This window comes from Drosophila simulans, chromosome 2L, assembly GCF_016746395.2.
Source record: "Drosophila simulans strain w501 chromosome 2L, Prin_Dsim_3.1, whole genome shotgun sequence".
Lineage (NCBI taxonomy): Eukaryota > Metazoa > Arthropoda > Insecta > Diptera > Drosophilidae > Drosophila > Drosophila simulans.
The window spans coordinates 2,560,002-2,587,927 of NC_052520.2; the positions used below are offsets into that span (position 1 = coordinate 2,560,002).

General features: G+C 46.0%; 8 protein-coding genes and 1 long non-coding RNA gene across 10 annotated transcripts; 2 read left to right on the top strand and 7 right to left on the bottom strand.

Annotated features, from left to right (window-relative positions):
• The first annotated feature begins 347 nt into the window (after positions 1–347).
• On the top strand, positions 348–2,991 carry LOC27207017. 2 transcript variants are annotated; one of them, XR_001600254.3, is made up of 3 exons: positions 385–631; positions 700–810; positions 2,002–2,991. It is a non-coding gene; the product is annotated as an uncharacterized LOC27207017 (long non-coding RNA). The 2 variants fall into 2 exon arrangements; XR_001600253.3 differs by having other exon boundaries at positions 348–810.
• Positions 2,992–4,197: 1,206 nt separating this feature from the next.
• Positions 4,198–5,984, bottom strand: LOC6730726 (WD repeat-containing protein 82). The gene is made up of 2 exons (XM_002077858.4): positions 5,598–5,984; positions 4,198–5,413 (listed from the first exon to the last, which is right to left on the bottom strand). The coding sequence occupies exons 1-2, from the start codon at positions 5,850–5,852 to the stop codon at positions 4,481–4,483; spliced, it is 1,188 nt and encodes a 395-aa protein (XP_002077894.1). The 5' UTR covers positions 5,853–5,984; the 3' UTR covers positions 4,198–4,480.
• A 10,028-nt stretch (positions 5,985–16,012) lies between these two features.
• On the bottom strand, positions 16,013–20,165 carry LOC6730728 (probable cytochrome P450 309a2). Its single transcript, XM_044922346.1, has 12 exons — positions 19,800–20,165; positions 19,399–19,750; positions 18,915–19,337; positions 18,737–18,860; positions 18,416–18,679; positions 18,196–18,353; positions 17,678–17,973; positions 17,269–17,620; positions 16,798–17,217; positions 16,602–16,725; positions 16,271–16,534; positions 16,013–16,188 (listed from the first exon to the last, which is right to left on the bottom strand). Exons 1-12 carry the CDS (start codon positions 20,087–20,089, stop codon positions 16,028–16,030), a joined length of 3,228 nt encoding a protein of 1,075 aa, XP_044778281.1. The 5' UTR covers positions 20,090–20,165; the 3' UTR covers positions 16,013–16,027.
• Positions 20,166–20,217: 52 nt separating this feature from the next.
• Positions 20,218–20,884, bottom strand: LOC6730729 (accessory gland protein Acp29AB-like). The gene has a single exon (XM_002077861.3). The coding sequence runs from the start codon at positions 20,792–20,794 to the stop codon at positions 20,261–20,263; it is 534 nt and encodes a 177-aa protein (XP_002077897.2). The 5' UTR covers positions 20,795–20,884; the 3' UTR covers positions 20,218–20,260.
• A 26-nt stretch (positions 20,885–20,910) lies between these two features.
• Positions 20,911–21,911, bottom strand: LOC27206527 (cell cycle checkpoint protein RAD1). Its single transcript, XM_039291233.2, has 2 exons — positions 21,779–21,911; positions 20,911–21,705 (listed from the first exon to the last, which is right to left on the bottom strand). The coding sequence occupies exons 1-2, from the start codon at positions 21,881–21,883 to the stop codon at positions 20,986–20,988; spliced, it is 825 nt and encodes a 274-aa protein (XP_039147167.1). The 5' UTR covers positions 21,884–21,911; the 3' UTR covers positions 20,911–20,985.
• Positions 21,885–22,665, bottom strand: LOC6730731. The gene is made up of 2 exons (XM_002077863.4): positions 22,379–22,665; positions 21,885–22,318 (listed from the first exon to the last, which is right to left on the bottom strand). Exons 1-2 carry the CDS (start codon positions 22,482–22,484, stop codon positions 21,885–21,887), a joined length of 540 nt encoding a protein of 179 aa, XP_002077899.1. The 5' UTR covers positions 22,485–22,665.
• Positions 22,666–22,801: 136 nt separating this feature from the next.
• On the bottom strand, positions 22,802–24,503 carry LOC6730732 (protein insensitive). The gene is made up of 2 exons (XM_002077864.3): positions 24,162–24,503; positions 22,802–24,096 (listed from the first exon to the last, which is right to left on the bottom strand). The coding sequence occupies exons 1-2, from the start codon at positions 24,168–24,170 to the stop codon at positions 22,975–22,977; spliced, it is 1,131 nt and encodes a 376-aa protein (XP_002077900.1). The 5' UTR covers positions 24,171–24,503; the 3' UTR covers positions 22,802–22,974.
• Positions 24,504–25,324: 821 nt separating this feature from the next.
• Positions 25,325–26,880, top strand: LOC6730733 (early boundary activity protein 2). The gene has a single exon (XM_002077865.4). It carries the CDS (start codon positions 25,549–25,551, stop codon positions 26,692–26,694), a length of 1,146 nt encoding a protein of 381 aa, XP_002077901.1. The 5' UTR covers positions 25,325–25,548; the 3' UTR covers positions 26,695–26,880.
• A 99-nt stretch (positions 26,881–26,979) lies between these two features.
• On the bottom strand, positions 26,980–27,846 carry LOC6730734 (probable NADH dehydrogenase [ubiquinone] 1 alpha subcomplex subunit 12). Its single transcript, XM_016179146.3, has 5 exons — positions 27,711–27,846; positions 27,556–27,651; positions 27,315–27,492; positions 27,179–27,263; positions 26,980–27,122 (listed from the first exon to the last, which is right to left on the bottom strand). Exons 2-5 carry the CDS (start codon positions 27,648–27,650, stop codon positions 27,052–27,054), a joined length of 429 nt encoding a protein of 142 aa, XP_016023156.1. The 5' UTR covers position 27,651; positions 27,711–27,846; the 3' UTR covers positions 26,980–27,051.
• Positions 27,847–27,926: the final 80 nt, after the last annotated feature.

A 27,926-nucleotide genomic window follows, 5' to 3' on the forward strand; every position in this document is an offset into this window, starting at 1 on the left:
TAATATTATTATTTTAGAAAGTATTTAAAAATTAAAATGAAAATCATAGATGTGGCATTGCCCACTGTGACCCAAACTTGTGGTGTTCAAAATTTGCTGGCTCACAATGTAATGGCCAGAACATCGTCAATATCAATAGCTGTCCGGTGTGATAAATGCAGCAAGTGCGGCAAAAACCGCAGCAAGCAGCGAAAGCAGAATTCAATTAAAAAATACTTTCTGGCATTATTTAATGCGGCAACATTTGTTACCCACCGAAGCCGGCAAAATCACTGCATCACCGCCAACTGGGGGAAAAATCGCATTAAAAGCCTGCGGAAAGAAAACAAAAGCAACAATCCCTTTGCTTTTCCGCATTTCCTTCTTGTTTTGGCCCGATTTTTCGCTTTCTTTCTTTTTTTTTTCTGGCCGTGTTTTGCTTTGTTACCCAAAGCGCATTTTTCACTTAGCTGGCAGTTTTGCTGGCTCGTCTCTTCTCCGGCGGGCTTTGTTTGCGTCTGTTTTCCGCGCTGGCCAATCACGCATCTGGCCAAAGCCCAGTCCCGGCCCAGTCCCGGCCCAGTCCCGGCCCAAACTGGCCCAAACCGGCAGATAAGGCCCGCAACAGCGCCAAAGCCAGAACACAAAGAGCGTGAGCAGCGGGGAGAACGCAGAACACAGGGCCAGTAACAACAAAATCGAATGCAATTTATTTTCTAGTTACTGTTAAGCTGATTGCAACTGCGATGCTGATGGCGAGGACGATACCGATCCGATGTCCTCCAAGCCTGCAACGGTTCGGCTGCTGGCTCTTACACGGAAACAAATACCGTAAGTATCTTAAAAATTATCATATTACTACTATTACTATTATTAGTTTATGGTCTTAACAGCACATACGAGTATACTGAAAGGTTTGTTACTCAAATTGAAGCCAATTGAAATAGTAGTTATATAGCAGAAGAATTTTCCTAGTGTAAACTCTAGTCCTGGGAAATCCTTTGATCTGCACCTGCTTTCCCTAGTCCTTTTTGACCCCCATAACTCTGCAGTGGACGCGAAAAAAAAACTTGGCAGCCGCGAGCTTGCTTTTAAAGGCCAAAAGCGTCACTTAAAAGCGAATCAACACAGTACAAATGCCTTTTGGCATTGGAGTTGGTCGACGAAGTTCAGGAACTCTATATCTTTAGGTCAGCAAATATATAAACAAATTTCTCAATTAAATGCGAGTTCTGTACTGATCCAGAAAAATTGAAGTGTGTCAGTTTATACCCCTTCATATTGCCCAGAAAGTTCAACTTTAAATTCAATACCAGTCCTTGAAACTAGTTCAGTTTAGCTCATCTCTGATTTTTTGACCACCCAGTTGACAAAGCCGAACGCAAAAATTCCAATTTAAGCGTCGTGTCAAAATGGCAAATCAAAGTTTAGGGTTCCCGGGTCCGCAACTTTCACAGAGTGTTTGTATGAAAATTGCTTGATTGAATGCCTGATTGAGTGACTGACAACTGGCTGTCAGCGATGGAGGCGCACACATAGCGGCCAGAATGGACAATTGCCAAATCGCCCCAATTGTCCCCACACCCGGATTCAAATGGTTGTGAGGTACGGAAAGGAAAAGGGTGAACCGAATGGTCGGTTAATTTGGGGCAATCAGAGGGAAAATTGAACCCACAGCCATCTCAGAAACTGCTGTAGTTTCGTCACTTTTATGACACCGATTTGGGGTAGTACTACAATTGCAGAAAGGATCAACCCATGATGCATATTGATCCAACAGAGTTCTCGTTGCCTTTGCCTCAGGCAGCCAAAATGGAACTCACAATCCCCACAGTTTATGCAAATACATTTTCGGATTGATTGGCTAGACAAACCGAATTACAGGCAGAGAAAATCTATACGAAAGATATAGGGTAGGGTTTGAATTAAATATTCCTTATATCCTGTGTATGCTAATTTAAAACCAGGGAAACAAAAACATGAGTTATAAACGAAGGCCTAACCTACCCTATAATTTTCCAGGTTCTGCAACACGTAACGGGTACTTGCCATACGATAGTATCTTGCAACTCCGATACGGGGGTACTTCAGCTCAGGACCTCCAGTCATTAACACGTGCTATTCTGGCCGAGGGTGAAGTCCACTCCTGATTTCCTGTCAAACGCTTTGGAGGGAAACAACGTGCATGTAATTGTGTCGCCAGGACAGCCTAATCCGTAGCCAGTGGCCACTTTTGCTGCTGCCACTTAAAAATCCACTTAATCCCGGCGTCTTATAAAAATAACAAAAGCGGCGCAGAGAAGCAGGAAAGTACAAATCTGGGGAACTGAAAAAGTAGAGCCCAGCTTAGCCCCTTGCTCTGACGTATTCAAACTGCAAGTCGATTGTTATTTTTACGCCAACGGCGGAAATAGACATCCTGCCTCGCGTCCTGCGAACAAAAAAAGAAACTTTAGCACAACTTTTGTGGAAAGCGCGGATGGGAAAACGGGGAAATGGCGAAGGAAAAGCCGGCAAGTCAATGTCGGCTGAAGGAGTAAATTTTGTGCGGCAGTTGGCCAAAGTTTTTCCCCCGACTGGGCATGCTATATGCTGTACAGCAGGACCTTGCCATTATTGAAAGTGCCCGTTGAGTAATTTAAAAGTAAGCCCCCGGGTCTCAACTCGCAGTCGCCCATTGAACCAGCCAAGGTATCGGGGTCAAATTGATTCTTAATAATAACAAGAAATCAGACTTTAAATCATGTGCCTGTGCAGGGCAAACTTGTTGTTTCCGCTTTGCCGATGCATGCAACCGATTGCCTCTCAAGTACATAAATTCCTCAATAATTTCAGCTCGCCAAAAGTTTTTCTTTGGCTTTGTAGTTCATAAAAAAAGGCCAGCACACTAGGGCAATATTGGCTTAACACAAGTTGGAGATGGGAAAGTGGCGGAAGTATAAAGTATTCGTATTTAAGCTATACAGAAATAAATATTGCTGTATAATAAAAAAAAATTATAAACCATTTTAATAATCGCTTAAGGCGTGACACGAGCGAAACTAGTCACCCATCTCTAGCACTCGCTTTTCCAATTCGATTGCCCCAAAACAAGATTAGTGTTTGGGGCCAACGAAATCCGCTTTTATTACCAAACGCATTAAATATTCTTGCGTCATTGGACAAAAGCCCGTCCTGGGAAAAGGAATTTGTGGTGCGTGGCGATGGATATATATATACATAGCAATGGGAATATGGAGAAGGGCAAAGGACTGCAGGCGACTATGTGTCGAGGCCATTTGGGATTTGTTTTACAATTTAGTCACGCGCTTGGCTCGTTTCTTTTTACGTTTCGTGCCCACCTTTTTAATTAATTTCTCCTTTCGCTTTTGCCAAGTCGTGAAAGCCATTTACCCGCTTCAAAGGATGCTCGTTAGGGATCTCTGGTGCGCTAATGGCGATGTCCATGCAAATCAAAATGGCGACACGGCTACTTCCGTTTCCGGCGCACACTTTGCAGTGGGTGCACGGGTTCCCCGGCTCCAACTTAATCCTTCTTCCCGCACATTTGTCGCATGCGTTAATTTATGTTTGCCTAGTTTCAGTTTCAGTTGCTGCTCCCAACTTTGGCACTTAATTAGCATAATGAGAGCTTCTCGGCTGCCGTTACCATTGTCCTGTTTGCTGTTTTCCCTGCTGCAACACCCGAAACGAAACTCCTTCAGCAGGAGTGCATTTAGCTAGTTTGTTGACTTTTCGAGTGTCTGGCAGTTGCACACTTACGGCCAAACTTTGATCAAACACTGAAGATTTCATCAGCTAAACAATGCCGCAGCTTTAAAGTATTAAGGCCTGAAAAAGTAATTAAGGTACGAAAGCCCTATTCATTCTCAAATTCACACCAGCAACCATCTGAAATGAAATATACTCAAATTGCACCACTTTTCTCATAGCTTATACGAATTGACCTCAAATATGTTATATCCTCCTGAATAAACCAGCACGTATGTAGTTTTAGCCACATATTAGGCCAACTTAAGTACGACTTGCATTTGACTGAGGTCCTTAGTCTGTGCATTCAAAACTTCATAACGCCCAAGAAAGTTTAGAAGCATCCATCCACATGTTCAATTGGAGTTACAACTTCACAAACTTGAGCGGCAAAATGTTTGTTTTTTTGGTGCTTTTCGGCAAAAGATTTCATTAATATTAAAAGAGGGGGGAACTCTTTATGACCGCAGAAACTAAATGAAACGCTTGTCAGAAAGCTGCAGGAGAACACATACACACAGCCGAAACTTGGCCAAAAGTTTGCCCACCACACCACGAACTCCTTTTCGGAGTCGAACGCAGCCAGCTGTGCAATTTGCTGGCAAAACTCAACAATTTGTGTCTCAAAAGCATAAGGACTGGCCAGGAAGTTTGGGTGATCCCCCGCTGCGAGTTGGTCTGCAAACTTTTGGCCAGCAGCCAGCTGATGAACAACCCTTGCTTTTATTCTACCAAGAGATCGGTACACATTTTAGTCTTCGGCTATTTCGCCATCTTCCATGGAGTCCTTATTGACCAAGGCATTGGTGAGATCCACTATTGGTTCTTCGGTGCAAGCCCTCTTTCTGTTCAGTGCCTTTATTTTCCATTCCGTGTCAATTTTGGGCTTGGGCATAGGAATCTTCCTGGGAGCCTTGACAGCCTCCTTCTGTACATTTTCGTCCGTAAAGGAGATAGTTTCGCCCGGCTTTAGGCGTTTCACCCAATCGTAAACTCCATTCGCCATGGGCATCCAGAACGCGAGCAGCCAGTCGCTGCTCACGAACATGGTGGCTCTCGGATTGAAGCGTATGCATCGAACAGGACCCACATTGTTGCCCTTAAGGACTGCCACAGGAAATCCATCGGCAGCGCGCCAAATGTGAATCCTGCCATTATGCGCTCCCGAAAGGATGAACTGCGAGTCCGGCGTGTAAGTGGCATCCAATGGCAGCCTTACCTTACTCGAATAGCCCGTAAATGACTGTTGGTAGGTACCATCAATGGGCGAGACACTGAAGCACCAGGAGTGGTCCGTGCTCAGCAGCAGGCTCTTCCCGTTGGGAGCGAACTGTAACTGCGTCCAATTGGCCTTGGCGTTCACCTGGTATACGAACTTCTGGGCCGGCTTCTCGCGCAGCATCCTTACATCGTGGATCTGGATGGCTTCCGTACCCGAACTGGTGGCCAGGAACAGGCCGGCAGGATCAAAGGCGCACAGTGGCCGCCGCAGATTGTTTATGCGGTGTGTGTGAGTTTCGGCCCGAATGTCCCACATGTAAACCTGATCATCCCGCCCGGCACTGATGAACACATTCTCGCTTCCAGGCTGAGAGGCCAGCCTATTTATAGTCTTCGCATGGCCCCCGAAAACTCGAACGCAGTGGCGGGTATTGAGGTCCAGGCATCGGATGGTGTAGTCATGCTGTCAATGGTAAATTTAAATAGTAAATAAAGTTAATGCCTCGCGTTTTCTAGAGCCATTTTATTTTGGCAATTTGTTAAATTGAAAGGCTTGCTTTTCCCAGCTCTTTAGAAGCAAGCCGTGTCCTTTCTGGCCATTCACTCTGTGTATCTTGGCCCCACCGTTCCCCTTTCAAGACTCTTACCTTTGAAGTGGAGTGCAGGACGCGAGTGTCCTGCTGGACAAAGCAGGCCACGTCGGGCAGGTAGTGGTGCATGTGCACCTTGCACAGCTCCACCTGTCGAGTGCTGCTGAAGATCGAGAGGGCGGAGTGGTCGCAGACCAGCAGGCGCAGTCCGTCTGAGGAGAACTCCATTGCAAGCGTGTGGTGGTCCCTCTCCTGGAACACCTTGGCCACCCGAAACTGGCGCATCGCGTCGTCGTTCAGTCTAATAGACATGTCCGTTAAATCTGTGCTGTGCAAAAATGAGCTTCAATTAGAATGCGATGTTAAGGCCTGTAATTGAAATTATTTAAATCTGTCATTTTGAAGTAATTCTCGAGGCTATATTGTTTTAAATTTTTAATATACGAAAGGGACAGAAAATTGATGCCATCTTATCTTATCTTATACTCGCCACCAAATGCCACTAACTTGATTTCAAGTGACTTACTTTTAAACTAAATTAAGCCGATTTGAGTTTGCCCCGGATCAAGTTGATTAAATCAAGTGTTGAACCGTCTGCCACGCCCACCGGATCGCCCACTCGCACAGCTGGGGATGCATTTTAATTTCCTTTTCGCGACCAACTCCCAGATAGCCATGTTCCCCATCATTGCGCCTCATTAGGGGCGTGGGTGGTGGTGGGTGGTTTTGGCTGGAAATTGAAGGAAAAACTGTCTGCTGAGTTGGCAACGCAGCTCGCCCATTCGCTCCAATCTCCACTTGTTGACCAAATGCCAGCAACTTGTTATTTAGGCCGATTTGTGTCATTAGTGCAACGGAGGACCCGCTCTCCTCCAAAATATTTTCGCTGCGAAAAAAAGACCCAAAAATATAGTCTGGGCGACAGCTGTCGAGTGGGCAAACATTTTGGCAATAATTGAGGAAAACTCTCAGAGTAGAAAGTGAACTTTTAGCCAACGAAGTTTTCTTAAGTTACTTAAGTTGCAAACAATGAAGAGTTTTTTCTAAGGGTTGTAACACTTTAATAAGCAGTTGCAGCTGTGAAAGTTGATTGTAAAATAGCAATTAATTATTGTCTTGCTTTAACTTCTGTTTCATCAAGGATTTCATGAAAAGAATTTGTCATTCGATTCCTTGTATATATTTTTTTACCAAGTCTAAGTGTTTCTTATAAGAGGTCCTTACTTTCCAAGCAGATTCAATAAGACAGAATTGGCAAGGCTGCGAAATGTCCTTCGGTGCACCATTAAATGCGGATTTGTGCGGCGACCTCGGGCTTAGCACCTGCCCCCATCGATAGCCACGACCAGGTGATGGTGATTGCGACTGCGATTGTGGTCGAAAGGGGCTGGATGACCCTGGCGACGAGGATGCGGATGCGACTTGGCCCGAAGGCAAATGTAATTGTAATGTAAGCGGAAATAAGCGACGCGAGGACACGCAGAGCTCACTCCCATCTGGCGTCGCGTTTTAATTAAAATTTATAAGCCTTGGTCGGGGATTTGGCAGCGAGCCACAGGATGTGGATGGCGGCAGGACCCGAAGGCTGGATGGCAGGACCAGGAGCAGGACGAGCTGGCACGGCGTTTTAAGCTTTTAAGTTGCGGTGGATTTGCGAGGCTGCGAATCGGATTTTATGTGAAAATCAACTGCGGTGCGCATAAATTAAAAATCAGCCGCAACAACAAACAACACATTGTGGGGTTTTCCCTGGGACCCGGTGGGCGAATTATTTGTAATTAATTTGCAGTATTAGCTTTCTCGCAGAGCCACAGGTATTTGCATTGATCCCATGTGGAATAAAAAAACCATGAAGAAGGCACAAAAAATGGGCTCTCAATTTGCGCATTTGCGGCTTTGATTGTTGAATTAAATTAAATTTATTTCAACAGAAACAATTTCGCATTATCCTTATTATCCATTTCGATGGCTCTTGCCATTATTGTTTTCGATTAAATGTTATTAATAAAATCAATTATGATTATTGCTGTTATAAAAATTCGAATCAATAAAGCCCCAACCCCGACCATATGCGTAAATATAATTCTGTGACATTAAATGCGTTTTTATTTTGTTCAGAATTAAGCACCCATGCAACTTTCGTAGCCAAAAACCCCATCTTTAGATTTGATTTCTCTTGAATGGACTAAGCTTCCATTTTAAAGTTCACGAATGTTGCGTTTGACCAGCTTCCACTCCCCACTGACCACAATTGTCAGCCATTTGGGCTGGCGGGGATTACTGTTCTCGGAGGTCTTATCATGGCACCACACGCGCTCTAAATGGGAGCAGGAAACCCAAACCGGTGGCCAATAATTGCCGCCTTTCGATTATCCTGGCGACAAATATCCATTTGGCAGCTGGCCAGTCAGGATTTCAGTTAGCCAAAAGCCCTGCTTGTTTACTAATTCTATGTGCCATTCCCCACTGCCAGCACACTAATTGCAATTTTAGGCACGTTCCCTGGCCATTTGCATAACACGAATTCGGCATATAATTGTTCAAAAAATAGATTCAAAATCGCACATGCACATGTCATCGAACGTGGTGTCAAAATCCCAGAGAGATGAGTGAAAAAATCGAATTATAAAACCGTTGCTTGTTGGCCAGCGCTTTAATTGCGCTATGTTGGTTACAAATCGAAAATCCCTGCCAATGGATTTTTGTTGTTAAGCCAAAGTGCAATTTGTTGTCGAGTTTTGAATGAATTCCTTAAGAGAGCATAAATTTTACAAGCACATGGCACTGGGGGTTCGGGAATGTGAGTGGAGGGGAGTGGAGTGGAGTGGAAAGTGGGGATCGGGAATTGGGGCGTGCCCGGTGGAGTGTCAAGTTTATTACGGACTGGGGAAAGTCGACTCGGTGTCAAAATGGCAGCACGGCTAAAAATTTGTGCAAATTTTTCAATTTCCAGCACTGACGTCCTGGACCCTCAGTGTGTGTGTGTGTGAGTGTGTGAGTGTCAGTAAATCCTGGCGACTGTGCGTTTGTCAAGCTGCCAGCAACAACAATTGCAATTCCCATACCTAAGGCGAAGTGAGTCGAAAACCAAAGCCCAAGTTCAAACACAATATCTCAAAAATGCACAGGCAACCGGCAGACCATTCAGTGGTAGTGGTGGCTTGCAAAATACACTAGCACAATAATTCGATAGGAAACTATATAAAGATATTAATATCGTACTCAATGTTAATAAATGATACCAAAATGTGCTTTATGTATAAAATTTCTTTACTTACAAGGCATTTATATTTTTGCTTCAAATTTATAATCCTTGAAGTGCCATTTCTTTCGCCAGTGGTTGAATGCGTTCCTCATGCGTTGCTCAGCCGCTGCCTTGCACCTCTGGAATTGAATGGTCGAAGGCCACGCCCCTCCGAGCCGTAACAGAAGATAAATGACAGAAGTGAGCCATATCAGACACAGTCAGCAGCCAGGACGAGAACGAGGACTAGAACCAGAAACCAGCAACCGGCAACCGGCGGCTCTAACTGCTCTGCATTTGGCCCTGCAGGTCGGCCATAGAGAACACAATTTGCCATCTTGAGGCTGCAGACGTCAGCCGTCGTCAAGTGGAGTCCTTGCGTCCCCCCGCCCCTTGGTCCATGTGCCATGGTCCTTGGTCAACTTTGCATTTGATTAAAGTCGGATAGCCGCCTCTGATGAATTGCACATGTGACAGCTCCTCGGCTCTCGCCTTTGTGCCCTTATGCCATTATCAGGCAAAGTCACGGCAGAGAGGCGTATACGTAATGCGTATTACGTATACGCACTCTCCTTGCCAATTCCCCAGCTCACCTTCACCTTTCGCTGGCCTAGAGAAGTCTCGCAATCTCAATGGCCGGGTGGGTAAAAAATTTAATTTAATATTCATACGACTGTAAAGCGCTACAAGAGTCGCAATAAATGAAACGGACAGAAAATGCTCGTTAAAAAAAGCAAAAAGGCCAGAACATAACTGCAAAAGTACATATGTATGGAATAAAAAGGAAAGTAAAAGGAGGACATCCATTTGTCGCCAAAACGAAGCTAAAATACACTTGATTTTAAATCCTAATTTATTTAAATGTCATTTCAGTTTAAGCCTAACCCAAGTGCATTTTAGCCGTTCGTAATGCACAGCTATATTAGTAATTTATTTTTAGCCATGTGTACTGATTTCGTTCCAGAGGGCAATAGAAGTACACCATCACCTCGTTGGAATTCCTTCCGTAAGATCTGTCGCCCATGAATATGACACTCAGCTGCAGAGCGGGTGGTTTTTCGGTGGGATTGCGTTCCCAGAACGTCATACAAAGTAAACACGCTCCGCACTCGGCAATGACAGTGGGCATGAAAATTTATGGCTCTCGCCCCCGGAACTCCGGGCTCCAGGACTCGCGTCGCAGAGCGCCAGGCGTCGGAGTTCCGAGTCCGCGGCGCATTAAATTTGGGCGGCAGGACGATGTCTGCCATGCAACGTGGCAAACTGTGGCACTGACAAAAGTTGGGAGTGTTGGCCATGGCCAGAACGGCGGCATGCGGGCGAGATATGGATACGCAAATGGATATCCAGGAAAATGAATTCCAGAGCATGGAAGAGCTGTGAAGGATCTCCTTGCTTTATGACTTTTGTTGTTCGAAATATACACTTTTTAATATGCATAAATTGCTCACTTATTTTATTTGCTTTTATACTTCGCTAGCCGAGCTACAAATAAAAAAGCTTCGTAATACGCTTAACAAATATAGATGAATATGGTTAAAAAAATGGTATAATCCTTGGAAGATAAACTATTTTTTAGCATTTGTACTTTTCGATAGTATTATTGTAAATAATAATATTTGGCTGCTTTATTTTGATGGCAAAAAGTTTGAATATTTTAAGTCCACTTTATGTGTGAATAAATTCAGCGTAAATAAAACTTTTAGCAATACATTTAATCAAAATCATGAGGACAAAAACCTTTTTCACATGCATGTGTATACATTTCATATCATAATAACGAGTATATGTGCCCATGTTCATGAATTTCTGCAACAGCTGAAAAATCGCGCAAAAAAGTTAAGAAGTAAATCGGCTTGGGCCTTCAGTGCTGACAGCGAATTCCGTACTGTCCCACAGTAATTGTCCTTCCTGTTGTTGTGCATTTCTGCCTGTGTGTGTGTGATGTCCTGACAGTTGCCAGTGCTCTTGACAGCATATACTTGTGTGTATGTGTATGTGTTGCCAGGGTGCGAAGTGAGAGGGTGTGTGTTTGTCTATGACAGCTCCTGCCGCGAAGCCGTTGACAGTTGTCAATGTTATTAGCGATATTAAGGAAGCACCGGAAGTCGCATGTGGCAAGTATCTCACGCACGTTTTCCATTCAAAGACACCTAAAATAAAATAATTTTTTTCTGCTATTAGTTTTGATTGGTAAGCTAAGAACTTTTCCCAGACCCCATCAGGCATAAACTCCAATTTGACTTGAACTTTTAAGTGTCTACCATTCTTACAGAAAGCAAATTATGTTTGATCTCCCTGAAATTGAGGTCAGGCACTGTGATAATCTTGCACAAATTGTCCATGACAGCCTTGGCTTCCCAGAGATATTACGCACTCATCCCAAGTGAGTTTGGCCAGCAGATTATCTGTAAAGTTTGTAGGATATAAAAAGCAAAACAAATATCGGCAGACTTTTAATCAAGACCTTCCGGGACTCCCACACTGTCCACTCTAATTAGGTTTTGTGCGTTGACCAGTTACAATTTTCTCCTTGGCTTCGTGCAGCTTGTTTGTGTTTGTATCCAATATCTTGTGGCCGATTCCCTTGAAGTCAAACAGCATTTTCCTTATCTACGACCTCCCAAGGACCACAAAACTTCATCCGTGCTCCCCAAGCAGCATATATCCCACCATTGACTGCACACGTAGTTGCTGATTGCGAAGCAAATATTGACAAGGCCGTAGGAGCCATTCGAAATTCCCAGCCCTTTTTTTCCAGTTCTCTGTAGCGACCATTGTTGTCCAGTTAGCTGCTCTATAGGTTTTACTCGATATCACGAATGATACTATCACAAAAGCTTTTATGTTTAAATAAGTAACAGCATGAGTTTTTATTTAAGATACCTGACTTGATATAACTTTTTTATTTGGCTCAGCACATACAGTTTTCCATGTGGTGCTGGCCCCACTGTGCAAAATCCACAGAGACGCTTCTCTTATTTTTCCAGTCTGTCATATCGTGTTCCATGTTGACGCACTAGCACAAAAGCTGAAATTATATTTAAAACTCCGCCTTCCTGTCTCAGTTCTCAGTCCTCGGTCCTCCGTTGCCTTTTTCTGTTTCACTTCCTTGGCTTGCGGACGGCATGTTATTTACTTTTGTGGTCATCGTGGGCCATCCTCGGAGGCCCCCAAAAGCCCCAAAGTTATAATTCTTTAAGTTTTTATCTGCCCCACACATACTTATGGCCAGATGGAGGGGTCCTGTGGCTCGCTGGCTGCTTAAGTGGGCGTATTCGCAATATCTGAGCCATATCTGCTGAATGGGGGCCACTCCAGCCATAATTTTAGCATATTAATGATTTATGGCGTCTGGTGGAGAGCGAACGAATTAACAGCAACAAAGGCACTAAAGTTCCTGTCTATTTTCATTTAGAATTCGCTTAATTTCCATTCGCTCCCTAATGAAAATGTCCGACAACAGGCAGCGCGGAAAAGTGCAAATTTCGCTCGACTCTTTGGGCCAGCTTCAATTTTAATTAAGAGTTTGAGTCTTTGACCCTGTTCATTTGGGGGCTCTTCCCTTCGGCGTGGTTTTCTGCTTACTTTAAGGCGATTTATGGGCACACAACAAATTTGTTCGACTAATGATGCCATTTTTCCTGCCCAAATTACCTGACCAGGCCCACGGGGCGGATGATCCAAGATCCAAGGCATCGCATGCCAGCTCGGCCTGAAACACACAAATAAAATCAGGCCAAAGATGGGAGATGCCTCAAGTCATGTGTGCTTTTTATTGGGATAAACTGCACGGAGATGCTGCGAACTAATTTTGGAGCTAGTTCCATTCACAAGGTAACATACTAAATTAAAATGTATAGCTGTACAACAATTTACTAAGCTGATATTTATAGTTCGTAGTTTGCCTAAATGGCTCATGAAATTACACCTTCATCTGGCCAAAATCTAATAGCTTGTATAGAAGGTAATATTTCATTTGACCATATTCTATCTATATTAGTTTACAAGCTAGTTCTCTTTGGGAAACTGGACATCTTCATCTCGGTATAACGATAACCTTGTCCAGCAAGTTTTGCCAACTCAGCGGGAATATTTGCTCTGGCTTACCGTCAAATAAGTACCTGCCATAAAGGCCGAAGATACTTAACCTGAGCCGTTCTTTGTCCGCCATTTCGAGCAAATGGCAAACGAGCAGTGGCCGAGATGGCTAGTAGATCTGGCTCGAATTTCCATTTAATTAGCGGCCACGTTTGTCAGGCAAAATCAGGGTGAATCAGGCTGAATTAGGGCAGCAACACCATCGAGGGAAATGCAATGAAAGCAAACCGAAGTCTATTAAGCAGGCAAAGCCAAAATGGCAACGTGGCGCTCCGATTTAATGCCAATAAACCGCGTGAGCCATCGGCATCCGAGCCAGACAACCGGCTCCCTGTAACCAAGTTAACCAGCCAGAAGCAGAACAGAACCCGGCTGAAACCCCAGACCAAGTGGGGGACCCTAAACAATGCCCCAACGGGGCAATCAGCAGGGGGGGAGGGTGTTGTGCACAAGGGGCTGAAGGAAAAGAGTAATCTACCAACTGAATGTGCAACATGCCAATGCACATGATGTGTTTAATGGTTAAATTGTTGCTAATTCCATTAGCCGTTTGCTGACCTGCATTTAGCCAACCTCTCAATGTGCTGCAGAATGCACAAGCAAAAACTAACTTGGGTCTTCAAAATAGTTTAATAATAATCTAACTAAGTTTCCTTACTTTTTAAGCGAATTCTTCAGCTCCAAAAAACGATTTAACTAGCTCACAGTTGGGCAAGCCACTTATGTACATCGCTTTAAGATCATCATTTATGATCCTGGATTTTTCTCAGTGCTCCCTTGTGTGTGTTAGGACCTGTTTGTGGTGGTGTGGGTGTCCATGTCGGTGTGTTTGTTGTTGTGTTTGTGGCCAAAGTGTTGCACTGCCCCCAGCTCCATCGAACCAAAGAGAAGACCGGGCCAGAACCGAAAGGCGACCCGCTGGCAAATGGAACGTGCACAAATTAATGTTACGTTGACGCAATGTTGGCAAGGCTCGAGTACCGTGACCCCTGCCCCCCGTATCCGCATCCTGGCCAGTCCACGAAGCCACCCACCCAGGCCACCCAGCCGCCTCAAATTTGGCACATTGTTTGCCAGGGTGTGCAGATTTGTCAAACGTGTTTCGGGGCGACGGCGGGGGTGATGTTTGAGTACCGGAGCTGATTGGAAATGCCATAGATTTTGGGCCACTGACAAACGTCCAGGAGCAGCACTACCCACGGGGGATGCCCCACACTTTACAGCCGGAAGAAATTAGCCTGCTGATTTTCCAATGGCTTAAAGAGCAGCTACTCTAAAATGGTTCAAATTGCAGCAAAATTTAAATGAGGCGTTTTTTGTTAACTACAAGATACATATATATCTAATGACTTTACCTCTTTTAGCACCAGTCCCTTTAAATTTATTGGAACGTAATGAGCACTAACTAGCTAAAAGCCAGAAAAGGCATACTTATAAACCCCTTTCAGGGATTTAAAATTTCAGCATCAAAGATTTTTGGCACCCGAATTAAATGATTTGGCCCACAGAAGGCGTTGGAACGTGGCGAGCACATTAAATTTGTTTAGTATGTGCACTAAAGTAAAAGCGACAGGGCATCAGGCCGCCCAAATGGTTATGGTGCTCCCCTGCCGCAGGCTGGGTATCCCCCCTTTGGCTCCGCTCCGCCAGATTCATTCAGTTAACGCGTCGCAGTGGCGTAGTTGGCACTTTTCTATTTATTTGCCCATTAACGCTCATTTGCGGTTATCAGGTAAATTGGATAAAAGCCAACGTAGCATGAAGCCTGCTCCACCGCCTGTGCCTCTCCCACTGTGGAAAATCCTGCGGAAAGTCCTGTTTTCCCACACCACACCACTCCCACCCTCCCTGCTCCCCTCTCACTGCTTATCTTTGAGTGTTGTTGCAACATGAAACGAAGGCTTTGGCTTTGACTGTGCCCTCTTTCCACACTGCGAGCAAAAATTGTAAAGAGCTTGGTAGATGTAGATGAAAAAGCTAATGGAGTAAGCCAATTAAAAGGAAGACGAAGCCCAAAACCTATAAATAAGCTCAGATAGAATGAAAGTATCTTTTGGATACATGTTTAGAGTGGCTCACAGGATGAAGAACCTTTAAGTAATTTATGATGCCATTGCCCAATTTCTCTCAGTGCCGAAAGGAAATGAAAATCTGCCCTCAAGTACCTTCCATGCCACCCGTATTTATTTCGTTTTCGCGTTAACAGCGCCAGTCATTAACTTTTTACGACAGTTTGATCCTTGTTCGCCAATCCACTCGCAAATATATCAAAATTCAAATGCAATCCAAATATTTGCGGTGACAGAAATCCAGACTTAGTTTCGCCAGGCAATCCGCAATTTGTGTGGCCTGGTAGATAGAACGTTTTGTTGCCGACTTATGGGGCCACATAAAATTTCATATTCACTTTGTGGCAAATATTTTTCCCCTTCGACGGCGAGCGCATTTAAATGCACCATATTGCAAAGCTCAAATGAAATTTTGTGGCATGTTGCAAAACAAAAAGCTGCAAAAAGTAAAGTAAATAACAACGAGGAAACGCGCTGCAACACAATACTCGTGCACACGCGGCTGCATTGTGGCTGGGGATCGGTGTTGTCCTTTGTCCTTCGTCCTTCGACGCCGTCCACTGCATGCGGTCGCTCAATATGAAAGTGCCTGCAGTGAAGGCGCAGCTGTGCACTCAGAGAAAATCTTAGTAATGTAGTCAGTTCCCATTAGTATGAGTTTATTCTACAAATCTTGAAGGCACTTTAAATCATTAGAAAAATATAAAAAATTGCACAGTTTATCCTTTTGTTTTATCATTTTAAATTTTGATGAACTAGTTTTTTTCTTTGTTGAATAAGCTTGATTTTAAGCTAAGCAGGAGAAAGGCGGGCGAAAGGGGGCGTGTCAGTTGGTCTGCGGTCGGTTTGCGCTAAATTAAATTTCGCCGCGGCTGCCCCAAAGTCCAACACACTTGCAACACTCGTACACACACACACACTGGCACACTCGTATACAAATTACTATTGCGCCAAAATATAAAAAGCGAAAAGCCAACAGCAATACTCACATGAAGGCAACATCTGCCCACTGCACTTATGCAACATGGCCAAAAAAGTGTAAAAAACTAGAGGAGAACTACGAATGCTTCCTTTTATTTCTGCAGCTTGGTATATTTCAGTTCGACATCGCCATTGAGGAAGATTCCCATCCCGGTGTCCGCACCCAGAGGCACCTTCTTCGTCTGCTCCACCTGGTAATTCGAGAGGATGTGCAGGATGGCCGTCTTCACACTCAGTTGGCCCACGCGCATACCTTAAAGTACGGATGTTATAAGATTAAGATTATTATAAACATATATAATATATATTAGGAACATATATAGCTGGGGATTCACCTAAGCAAATTCGAGGACCATCACCGAAGGGCAGGAAGCATCCTCGTTTGTTGAGGACACTCGCTGCTCCGTTGTCGAATCGCTCCGGCCTGAATTCACTGGCCTCCGGATAGATGGCATCGTCATGATGGTACTGATAGGCTGGAACCATCACGGTGACTCCGGGTTCCAAGTCCAGGGTTTTATCATCGCCCAAATCGATCTGAATGGGCTTGGTGCAGATGCGCATAAAGAAACCAATGGGAGTGGTCAATCGGAGCGATTCTGAAAATATATATAAGATAATATTAATTTCGAAGCTATGAAATAGTGCAGATTCCTATGTTCCTACCATTGAAGCACTGGTCCAGATAGGGCAGGTTGTTGATCTGATCGTAGCTGATTTGGCCCTCGGAGGCCAAGGCGTCTAGTATCTCCGAGCGCAACTTTTCCTGCTCTTCGTGGTGTTCGCTCAGCTGATAAGATACAGCGTTGTTTTTAATTAATTATATATGTAATTATATGTGAAAATTGTGAAATTGACTAACCGAGTAGAGCATGTGATAGAGCACGGCTCCAGATGTTTCGAATCCATCTAGGTGCACAGTGAGGGCATGGCCCACCGAATCGTGGATGGAATTACCCCGCTGCTGCAGCTGAATGAGATGGGAAAGGTAGTCTGCGCGACCCTCGCCACTTCCACCTTGCCGCAGATTCACTGCATCCTGGGTCAGTCGCAGGAAGAACTCATCCGTTGCTTTGGTGAAGAATCGCATGGAGAACAGCTTTCGCACGAAGATGGCCACCAGAGTCTTGTTGAAGCGGATCATCGAGCTGAAGGCGTGAGCAGTCCAATCCGTGGAGGTCTTCTGGAAGGCACCGATCTCACCCACTTTGCCGCTGAGTGAGCCTGCATCGATGCCCCAGATGAAATCCGCCATCGTGTTGGCCGTAAATCGATAGGCTAGCTGAAGAGTGATATTAGCTTGGTTGAAACGAGTTCCGGTCTAGATTCTCACATCTCTGGTTTCGATGACATCGCCCTGTTCCCGCCTCGCCCGCTCGATATACTCGACCAGCTTCCGGCCACTCTGCTCCCAGATGGTGTAGGCCATTTTCAGTCGACTGGGCGTCAGTCCGCCCACATTTTCGGAGCGCAGTCGCTTCCATTTGTCGCCAGCGCTGAAGAAGGGCGACCCCGCCACGTACTTGTCATCCGGATTGTGGCCCACAAAACTGCTGGTGATGGTGTCCCGAAAGTAGCTGAACTTGTCCACCAAAATCTCATGGGCCAGGGCGGGATCCAGAACCAGAAGCTGCGGCTGTCGCGTGATGAAGGTTCCGACTGCCCTGTACTTATCCTTGTATTTACTGGAGAAGCAAATCTTTTACGGTAAACAATCATCTCCGATTAGTAGCAAAGCTCACTTGTAGACATCCTGCACATCGAGAATGAGACTGCGGCTCTTGTTGACCAGAATGCCCGGATAGGAGCCCAAAATGGTCAGTGGCTCGGCGGTGACCACTCCGCGCTTATCCCAGTACTTGTGGTACCAGGTCAGATAGAAGTAGACCACCGCAAAGGCCACATGAACGACGGTCAAGCACAAAGCCACTAGAGTAAGCATGACAGCCACCGAATAAGTCGATCTGATCCCCACCAGGTTTCCCTGAAAACTGGCACGGAATGGAAACATACTCTGCTGCCAAGACCCATCACATTTTAATCAGTATTTTACAATCATCTACGTTTGTTGTTTAATTTGTTTGGCACAAAGCTACGAAAAGTTAATCGCAAGTACCTTGCTGATAAGATTTTGTTGGAGAGGTAAGTTCTGGCTTTGATTAGCGGCAGTAAATTATATGGGATTTCTATTGCTAGTAATTTCACAATATTTAATCAGTGAAAGCTGGCAATATTTACTGATAACAATACAAGTCTATCTGAAAAAGCGGCGGTATTCAAGATTAACATCTCCCTGCAGAACGACCCCAAATCCAGAATCTCCCTTCGGAATCAGTCGATCCCTGCCACGCACCACCTGAAAGTTGCTGAGGATGTGGACCAGTGCCGATTTCAGGGTCAGCATGGCCAGTGGAACACCTATGAAGATACAAATAAAATTGCTTAAATATATATTTATATTCCGGATTTTAAGGACTCACCCATGCAGATACGGGGACCATCGCTAAACGGCAGAAAGATGCCTTTCCGCATCAATTCCTGATAGGCGCCATTATCGAATCGCTCTGGCTTGAAAGCCTCCGGTTCGGGAAAGTATTGCTTATCGTGATGGAACTGGTAGTTGGGTATCATGATCGTCATGCCATCCTCCACATCCACGCTCTTGGATTCGCTCAGCTTAATGACTGTGGGCAATGTGCAGACTTTTGTGTACTGCGGTATCAAGCTACTAAGTCGAAGGGATTCTAAAACATTAATATAAACATTTAGATTAAAATAGCAAATTCAATGTATTTGCTGACCATAGATCACTTGCTCCAAGTATTGCAAAGAGGAGAGCTTCTCAAAGTCGAGACTCTTCTCCGAAGCCATGCTGCTGAGGATTTCCACTCGCAGTTTCTGCTGAACAGCCGGGTTTTCAGCCAACTAAAAAAATATACTATGAGATTGGACTCTTGGGTACATAGTAATATCACCCACATAGTACAGAGCGTGGAGGAGAGCTGTTCCCGAGGTATCGTAGCCATCCAGCATCACGGTCAGGGCATGACCCACCAGATCGTCGTGGGTGGCCTGCTTTTGATCCCGAAGCTGGAGAAGATGCGACAGATAGTCCGTGCGAGTGGAATCGCCTGCCTTCAGTCGCAGCTCAATGGACTCCTTGGTCAGGTTGGAGAAGAACTCGTCGGTCTCCTTGGGATAGAAACGGAATCGCAACAGCAGACGACTGCAAGGCGCCACAATGGTGGCCATGAAGAGGGTGAGCATGTAGAAGGCGTAACTGGTCCACTTGCTGGCCATCTGCTGCACCTTGTTGGGTTGCTCCAGGGGTCGGGTTAGGGTGCCTGCATCTATGCCCCAGATGAAGTCCGCCATCACATGGGCCGTGTATCGGAAGCAGAGCTGCAAGATTGATTTTTGAGGATACGATACTTATAGCTGGATAGATGTGATTAGAACCGACATCTCTGGTCTCCAGGATATTGTTCTTCTCCGCCACCTGCTGCGTCATGTACTCGGTGAGCATTTGGCCTCCCTGCTCCCAAATATTGTAGGCCTGCCTTAGGCGACTGCCGGAGATACCAGCCTGGGCGTCCGTGCGGAGGCGCCTCCAGGACTGTCCGGATGCCCAGAACGGATTGAGGCGCGCGTACTTGTCCCACTTGGCATGCCGGAGGTACGAGCTTTGCAGCGAGTCCTTGTAGCAGCGGAAGTTGCCCACCAGCACTTCGTGGGCCAGTTCCGGATCGAGGACCAGGATCTGCGGCTGTCGAGTCACAAAGACGCCAACAGCTCGGTGTTTTCCCTTGTATTTACTGGGAGTATATAGATATATCATATCAACTAGAGATTGGGAGTGCTCACTCGTAGATCTTCTGCACGTCGAGGACCAGATTGCTTCTGCGGGTGAGCAGGCCCGGATACGTGCCCAGCAGAGTCAGGGGCCGAGCTGTGACCAATCCCCGCTTGCGCCAGTACTTGTGGTGCCAGGTGAGGTACATGTAGATGGGCAGCACCAGCAGGTGCAGCAGGATCAGAGCCAGCGACGCCAGGATGTACATATTTCCGCGTTCCGTGTTGCTGCAAGTGCCTCTGGCTCTCGTCCAGTACTGATCGATTGGACGGAAGTCGAAGCTGAATCTCTCCGGCAGCATCGCTGCCCGGAATCGAATGGAAAATCTGTTGATGCGGAATCCTAGTGTATTTATTGATAACTAACTTATCAGCTACTGCTCGATTGTAGTTCAGTCTACTCTCACACAGTGCATTGAACAAATACAAGTAAAAAAATGCAATGTTCTTTATTCGACTTTTCAGTGATCCAGCTACGTTTCGACATCTGCCTGGCAAATAAAGTTGCTTTCATTGGAGCAGGGTACCATCATCATGCCCTTTTCAGAGTCATTGTAAATGGCGACGCAACTTTCTCCGCCGGGAATGTAGTCGGGTTCATTTTGAGTCCACATCAAGGCGGCTGGTCTTCCAGAAGCCAAGGACACAAAGTTTCCCCTCACTTCGTGGTCGTTCATGCCCAAATAATAGCACGTATAGTCGTTCACTTTCATGCTGATTGCCCGGAGCTCCTCCTCGCTCCTTATGGAGGCCAGATATCCTCCCATCTGACGACATGTCGTGGCAGCAGTTGTCCAGTTTTGCTCAACAGAGCGTTCGATGTAGAAATACCTTTCGCCGATCAGTTCGAACTTGGGTGGTGGGAATTCGTTCTTTTTTGAAGGTATTTGGCTACGGATCGCCACTGTGGTGTTCCTCCATTCATCGTGGCTGCCTTTGTTCCCTCCATATCCATAACAACTCGAAATCAATAAAACGTGAATAATTACGACTGAGTATCTAAGCATTTTAAGGAAATGCTTCCAAGACCAGCTTAAGAATTCAACTGAATGCTGAACACAACTTATATTTGCCTGAGAGGCATTGTCAAATGACCCACACGCTAATTAGAGACCTCAAAAGATTAAATTCACATGCTTTCAAGATTTTAGCAATACTTTAAAGCTATGTTTTATTAGCTACCTAGTCGAGTTTCGGTTTAATCAGTGTTTAGCAAAGGAATTATGAAGAACTGAATGAATATCTCCTCCTGGCTATCGCCCTGCATTACCAGATGCAGTTCTAGGAGGCCAACGGAGTTGGTTTTGATGGCCACCTTGGTGGCCGACTGCATCGCCTTGTTGGTCATGCGGATCTGCTGGCTCTTGTAGCGAGCCACCACCGTCTGTTTGCAGTTGAACATCATCATCATGGGACTGGTCTTGGCCACCTCGACGCTGAACACCGCCTGCATGATCCCTACTGTGGTGATCTTAAAGTGCGGGCGGTTAGGCGATGTCACGAACTCGAACTCCTCCGCGGACTTCTCCAGCTCATTGAACACCTTCGATAGGTTCGGTCCGCGTACGAAAATAACATTTAGATCCGGATCCTTCAGATTCTGATCGTAGTCAATGGGCTCGTCGCAGTCCATTGTTTTGATGGCGCACTCCGTGCTCACATCATCGTCATCGTGTGGATACAGGATGATCTTCAGGGGATCGCCCTTATCCCTGTACATCATCCGCAGGCTGCAATCGGCGGATCCGAAGAGACTGAGGCACTCGGACAGCACATTCATTTTCACACCGAAGCACTGGAAGTCCTGCACGCGGAACTCCATGAAGGCGCCCGGCGGCATGAAAAGCGTTGCCTGGATGGACTTGCCCTGCTCCACGGTGATGCGCAGGCCATCTTCGGAGACTTGCAGCATTCCATACTGTGGGTAAAGCAACAGGGTGTTATCAAGTTAAGTTGGTTACCGAATTAAGAGAGTTCGAGCTAATCCTTACATCATTAAAGCAGATAGCCTTGATGGCCTGCGTTAAGGTCTTAATGTGCTCCACTCGAGCGACGAACTTGCAGTCGCCGTAGGGCGATGGCTCCACATCAGCCATCCTAGTCCCGAAAGACGTCCGTCTGCAGCTCCTTGATGTCCTCCTTCTTAAGGATCTTCTCGGTGGTTTTCCTGCCCGTGTGCTTCAGAAATTGGTGGAGCCGCAATGCCAGGATGTGCTGGCAGGTGTAGGATACCCGGCTCTCCTCGCTCCAATCCTCCAAAATGCCCGGTTGGCCACTGGGAACGTCCTGGTAGAGGATGCCTCGCGGCAACTGCAGCACGTGGCACTGGAAGAACTCGCACTTGCAGAAATTAACGCTCGGAATCAAGCGGAAGTACTCGGTTCCCTTGGAAATTTCTACCACGCACACGGATCGATTGTTCTTGGCGTGGAAGAAGGAGAAGTTGTGGTCGTCCAAGAGGTGTAGCGATCGCAGGACCAGTTCTTGACCCAATAAAATGGATAGATCGTAAAAGAACTGTCCGCGTTCCTCTAAAAAGTTGGAAATCCAGAGTAGTTACTACGGAATCTTTCTGATTTGATAGCTCGTACCTTTTGTTAGGCTGTTTGACTCTGCTTTACTCCGATATAAGTCAAAGACTTGATCAACCAGATGCGGAACAAAATAGGATGTAGTGTTTTCTGACTCGGACGCCATTCAGGACATTTTTAAATCCAGTTCCTTAAGTGAATTTTATTTATAAACAATACCGCCAAAAAGCCGACAGGCGTCATCAGCTGTTTTGATCAAAAGTCTGGCAGCACTGCATATTGGCGATTTAATTATTAGGGTGACCAGTTCCAAGGCTTATCGTTTAATTTTAAATGAATTCCGTTTTCGCGCCAATTAACTTAATTTTATCTAATTCGAATTGGGACTTTTACTCTTTTTAACTTTTTAAAGAATGAAGGCTTTAGGCAGACACCCTTATCTACCCTGCACAACCCCTGAAATGTAAATAAAACCACAATTACTTTTGGTTCGGATTGGTAAAATCATCTTCGAGATCTTTAAAAATCTGCTACACGTTAGTTCAATGTAGTGCTCTACTATCTACGGATTGTAAGTTTGTGCGGGCAATACAGCCGTTTTTGGTGCTATTCTAAGTCATTAATGATTAAGTGCTAACAAATTTCTACTAGTACATCTAAATAATGTTCTCCTTTTCGTGGTTGACGCCACTGCTTCGTCGCTTGACGTTCTGGATCTTCATCATCTTGTTCTCGTCGGCGCACTTGGTGGTGATGGCATTGCGCACCTCCTTCTCGCTGGCATTACACTTGTGCGTCACTGCGAATATGATGTCCTGGATCTTCCTAGGATCGAGCATTCGCTTGAGCGGCTTGTCCTGATCCTTGAAGGCGGGCGACGGCTTGCCCGTCATCGAATGGGTGGCCAGAGTTTCCCGGTCGAAGATCGAAACCAGTAGTTTCCGGGTGGCCAGCGAGCACACCGTCCAGTTGATGTTCTCGAAGACACTGGCGGGCACACAGGTGTTGTTCGGGCCAATGGACACCATCACGTTGTCCATGTTCTGCTGTTGGCCCTTGTTGAGATCGGTAAGACTGCCATTACGGATTTTGACTTGAGGTTTGGCTGGTAGTTTTAGGTTCGGCCGCGTGACTTCTTCCTGCAACTGAATCTCCTGCAGCTTGCGGCGTTTGATGAACTGTAGTGGAGTGTCGGAGGACTCGGAGGAACCATTCCTCTTTATGCCGTTGCTGGCCCTGTACTGCTGCTGGGAATTGTGGTGATTGCTCTGCTGCTGGTTCTCGTCGCCCAGGCAAATCTCCAGGCGATCTGAGTCCGCAGAGGTGCTCAGGCTGTTCAGACTCTCCGCCGCCAGGCGAATCTCGATGGCATCCGCATCGTCGGGTGCCGAGATGATCTTGTAGTCCAGAATCTGGGGATTCTGCGCGGGCGCACATATCTCCGAACTCGGTGGCGTGAGGATTTGGTGGCTATGGACCGCGGGCGGCGTGGGTGGCCTACTTTCTACCAGCAGGGAGGATGCCTGTTGCATCCTGGCGGATGTGGCATGAATCTGGGACAGCAGATCCGTGTGCTGCTGCAGTTTGGCCTCCAAGAAGCGGACCTTATCGCGGAGCGCCCTGTTCTCGACCTCCACTTGCGGGTCCGGCGCGGAGATGCTGCGAAGCACCTCGAAGTCCACGCTAGAAGTCTGCGTCCAGGCATTCAAAAACAAGGGCTTGCTCCTCCCTCCCTGCGAATCCTCGCGTGGAGTGGCGCTGACTATGCGCTGATATTGCTGCAATTCGATGGGACAAACTCTTGATCAACATATTCGGTAGGAGACATCCTGCAGCTACTCACGTTTTCCATGTTCAATCCTCAAAGGATCTGCGTCAACTGAAAATTGGCGGCAGAATGCGAAAAGTGGTTGCATTCCTACCTGCACGCACACATGCGCACGCATATACAGGGAAGAGAGCGCCTGCCACTGCGCGTGTGTGCGTGTGCCTTCCAGGTAGCCGATATCCTGTTCCTCTTTCTGTTCCAGGACCCCGTCTATTTCCCAACTAGTCCAAGTCCAGCTGTCTTTTCCTTTTTCGCATGGGATTTGAGGTTTGCGCGGGAACCAGTTAAATTATTATTATAAATTATTGCGAAGAATGCTGCTCTTGCTCTCTCTTTCATGGACAGGGTTGACACCTAGGGCTGTGAAATGAAACTATCGGTTGCAAGTCACGGGGGTTTAGAATACTTTAATTTCAAGTAATATGCTATTTTAAAAAATCCGGCTCATCTGTAAAAAATTACTTTACACTTTATTGGAAACGTATTCAATAAATTAATAATTCAAAAACGGTTTTTTTTTATTCTTAAATTCATTTTATAAAGTTTACTTAATTATTGTTTGCAATATTCGTAAACTTTTTTTTTCAGAATATCCGTTTGGTAATTCTGCAGTTTGGTGAAGGTCAGAAAATATGAGAAAAAGGTAAATGTAACAAAGGTATGTGTAAGAATTCTTTCCACAGTTCCAAGAACCAAAAAAGACAATAGTTGGGTTTTGTAAAAAAAAACCGGTTTTCAGGACCCGGACTGCATGTAATCCATTGCAATTTGAATGTATTGGGAACCCTCCCAATACATGAGATCCTTTTGGAATATAATTCTTCGCTCAAATGCTCTCTGATCGGAAAAAAACACCCTTAAATTCCATTTTAGAAGGGATACCTATTTAAGGGTAAGTCTACTGGAATTCCCTCCATTGTAATGCATTTTGAATGTGGATAAAATACATACATATATGGTACTTGTCTTTAAAATTTCAAGCCGTATCTTTTTTAATTTTAAAACATGCACGAGTATGACGTATTTAAGACTAGCCTTCAGAAAGCGCTAATCAGGAGCACAAGATATTTTAATTATGTTACTACTACATTTCCATACACTTTTAACTAGTTTTAAGACTTCTGAGTAAATATAAAGACAAATATTTTAGACTCTCCTTCCAATTATCGAATGCAAATTATCTTTACTCGGCGACCTTGGCAGCCCTGCAAGATTAAGATTTTCGGATTTTCCGGTATTTTCAGGTATCTGGCGCAAGGAACAATAACTGTTAAGCCGGGCCATAAAACACCGATTTGCCCAACGAATAATTCGCAAAATAAGCCAAGGAAGCCGACGCAGCTGCACTTTTTGCCAGAAATAAACCTTTTTGCCTTTACCTGTTGCCAAGATCCGCTTGCAAATGGCCGGCGGATTTCGCCCGTACGATCAGGACTCGAGTCCTAACCTTACAAATAGCGAGGCTCCGGAGTTCAGCATGTCAGTCGTTCGCAGAACGGAGCCGCACTACTTTCACCCGCAGACTGCGATCCTGCCCAGCGTCCAGTACTCCCACCCATATCACCACTATCTGAGCCAGTTCGCCCCGAACTTCGTGCCCTACTACTACCGCCTGCTCTCGCGGCCCATAATGAAGCAGGAGGAGATGGACATCGAGAACTACATCAACTACGAGGTGGCTGCCCAGCAGACCATGATGCGCCAGCGGACCCTGAAGCCCCTGGGTCAGCTGCAGATCCAAATGCCGCCTCCCATAATAGTCAACCATCCAGTTAAGCCAGTTCCCGTCAAGGCAGTGCCTGTCCGCCGAAGCTCTCCGCCCAAGCGACGCGTCATCAATGCCCAGTTGGTGGCTGTAGCCACCGATTCCGGGGGCATTAAGAACATCGAAACGCGGGTGGAGCCACTGCCTCGCCCGGAGGAATCCTTTAAGCAGCAGGTGGGCAAAATCCAGAAGAGCCAGCACCACTACGAACAACTCTTCGGGCGTCTCACTTCCATGCTGAAGACCCTCAATCAGCGGTACGACAACGATGCCGAGGATGTGCCCGCGCCGCCCTCCAAGAGACCGCGCCACATGTCCACCAGTTCGTCGGAATCGCACATCCCAGATACTGCCTCCGAAAAGGACGAGAAGGACACTCTGGTGCAGTACCCGCACCGAGTGCAAAAGGAGGACGGCAGTGCGGTGTACGTACTGGGACCCAATGGCACCCAGATCACAGCGCATCAGTACGGCGAGGTCTTCTGGACCAATGCCCCGGTGGCCACGAGGTGTCTCCTCTGCGTTGTCTTCAGCAGCGATGAGTTGGCCACCCACACGCTGACCGGCAAGCCATCGCCCGCATTCTACGGCCGCGAAAGACCGCCGAAGCTCCAGTTGGACCAGCGCAAGGTGGACGACATTGTGGTCTGTGTGAGAAACCGGACGGGCGGCAAGGAGCGGGTGATTCGGGCCACCATCACCACCAAGTGCGCGGATACCGCCAAGAAGTACAAGAGGCGGGCCAAGAAGGCCCAGAAGGTCGCCATCAAGGAGGAGTATTAACATGGAGTGGACAACTATTGGCTAGATCTAATCCAGCTATGAATAAGCCTAAGCACTTCTCAACGACGCGCCACGAAGGCGCAGAAAGCTATTGTATATATTCGTAGTAGGTCCTGCTAAAAGTAAAAGTAAATTTATATAATCTAGCTGTGATTGAATAAAGACAAGAAGAAACCAAAGCGGTAATCAATAGCTGAATTATTTGGGAATAGTTTGAGGTACTTCACTTTCATCGCCAAAGACATGTAGCATATCCATTGCCTCAATTCTTCTTCGAGTGTCGAGTCAACGAAATTGGATTTATTAACTCGCAGCCATTTGCACTTGAATTTAAAAATAATTATAAGCTATGCCACACTACTGTTTCTTCGCCTTGGGATCCCAGGCCTCCACTTTGTTGGGTGTTGTGGAGTAGGGGTAGTAGGCCTCTGCAAGATCAGGATTGAATTAGGGGGATTGCTTAGTGGCAATAGTGCATAGTTACCCTTGGTGCCGGAAAGATTCTCGCTGTGGTCCGCTATCCACTTGTGCTTGGGGCGGCATCCATCGCGAATGGGAGGCAGATCGGTCTATAATGGAAAAGGTCATGACATGTGCGACAAGATATAGTTAAAACCCACCTTGTAGTGCATCCAGCCGTACCACTCGGCGGGAATCATGGAGCCATCGTAGTCCATATTGACGTGGGGTGCGAACTCGATCCAGCGGTTGCGGCCGTAGAAGTAGTACGGGTTCTCGAAGTACTTGTTGCCGTACTTGTCGATGCCCACCAGAGTTCCGATCTTCAGATCATCGTTCCTGGAAAATAGCGCATATGCGGTTTTCAGGATTGGAACAATCTTATATAAGATCGAGACTCACCTATAGAGCTTCAGGTACGCTTGCTTCAGTCCTCCGGCTTCGCGGACGATCTGGAACAGCTTGGTCAGCCGGTTGATGCCCAAAAACTTTGCCATGCTGCCGGGAAAACCCAGAAATGTATTAAACGTAAATAATTTCGATTTTCTTGGACTCACTTGAAACAAAAACAAAGTCAATCTGCAGTGTGGCCAGGATAGGAAAAAACCAACAACTAGAAATACTGCAGAACAGTAAGTAACAAAATTAATACTAAGCTGTCAATTATATTTTTTGAAGTACAAATTTAACAAGATTGGTTGAAAACTACTTTCAAAATATTATTTAAGTCAGTTCCAGTTTATTAGAATTTTATTTGCTCAGATAAGTGATTG

Excerpts from the sequence above, each read along its gene's own strand:
- LOC6730726 (XM_002077858.4), bottom strand. The coding sequence starts at position 5,852 with ATGTCTATTAGACTGAACGACGACGCGATGCGCCAGTTTCGGGTGGCC. Across the intron at positions 5,414-5,597 it reads TCCTGCACTCCACTTCAAAG|CATGACTACACCATCCGATG; the intron begins GTAAGAGTCTTG and ends TACCATTGACAG.
- LOC6730728 (XM_044922346.1), bottom strand. The coding sequence starts at position 20,089 with ATGCTGCCGGAGAGATTCAGCTTCGACTTCCGTCCAATCGATCAGTAC. Across the intron at positions 18,680-18,736 it reads CTTGGAGCAAGTGATCTATG|AATCCCTTCGACTTAGTAGC; the intron begins GTCAGCAAATAC and ends TTAATGTTTTAG. Across the intron at positions 16,535-16,601 it reads TCTGGACCAGTGCTTCAATG|AATCGCTCCGATTGACCACT; the intron begins GTAGGAACATAG and ends ATATATTTTCAG.
- LOC6730729 (XM_002077861.3), bottom strand. The coding sequence starts at position 20,794 with ATGCTTAGATACTCAGTCGTAATTATTCACGTTTTATTGATTTCGAGT.
- LOC27206527 (XM_039291233.2), bottom strand. The coding sequence starts at position 21,883 with ATGGCTGATGTGGAGCCATCGCCCTACGGCGACTGCAAGTTCGTCGCT. Across the intron at positions 21,706-21,778 it reads AGGCTATCTGCTTTAATGAT|TATGGAATGCTGCAAGTCTC; the intron begins GTAAGGATTAGC and ends CTTTACCCACAG.
- LOC6730731 (XM_002077863.4), bottom strand. The coding sequence starts at position 22,484 with ATGGCGTCCGAGTCAGAAAACACTACATCCTATTTTGTTCCGCATCTG. Across the intron at positions 22,319-22,378 it reads GTCAAACAGCCTAACAAAAG|AGGAACGCGGACAGTTCTTT; the intron begins GTACGAGCTATC and ends CCAACTTTTTAG.
- LOC6730733 (XM_002077865.4), top strand. The coding sequence starts at position 25,549 with ATGGCCGGCGGATTTCGCCCGTACGATCAGGACTCGAGTCCTAACCTT.
- LOC6730734 (XM_016179146.3), bottom strand. The coding sequence starts at position 27,650 with ATGGCAAAGTTTTTGGGCATCAACCGGCTGACCAAGCTGTTCCAGATC. Across the intron at positions 27,493-27,555 it reads GCGTACCTGAAGCTCTATAG|GAACGATGATCTGAAGATCG; the intron begins GTGAGTCTCGAT and ends GCTATTTTCCAG. Across the intron at positions 27,123-27,178 it reads GAATCTTTCCGGCACCAAGG|AGGCCTACTACCCCTACTCC; the intron begins GTAACTATGCAC and ends CTGATCTTGCAG.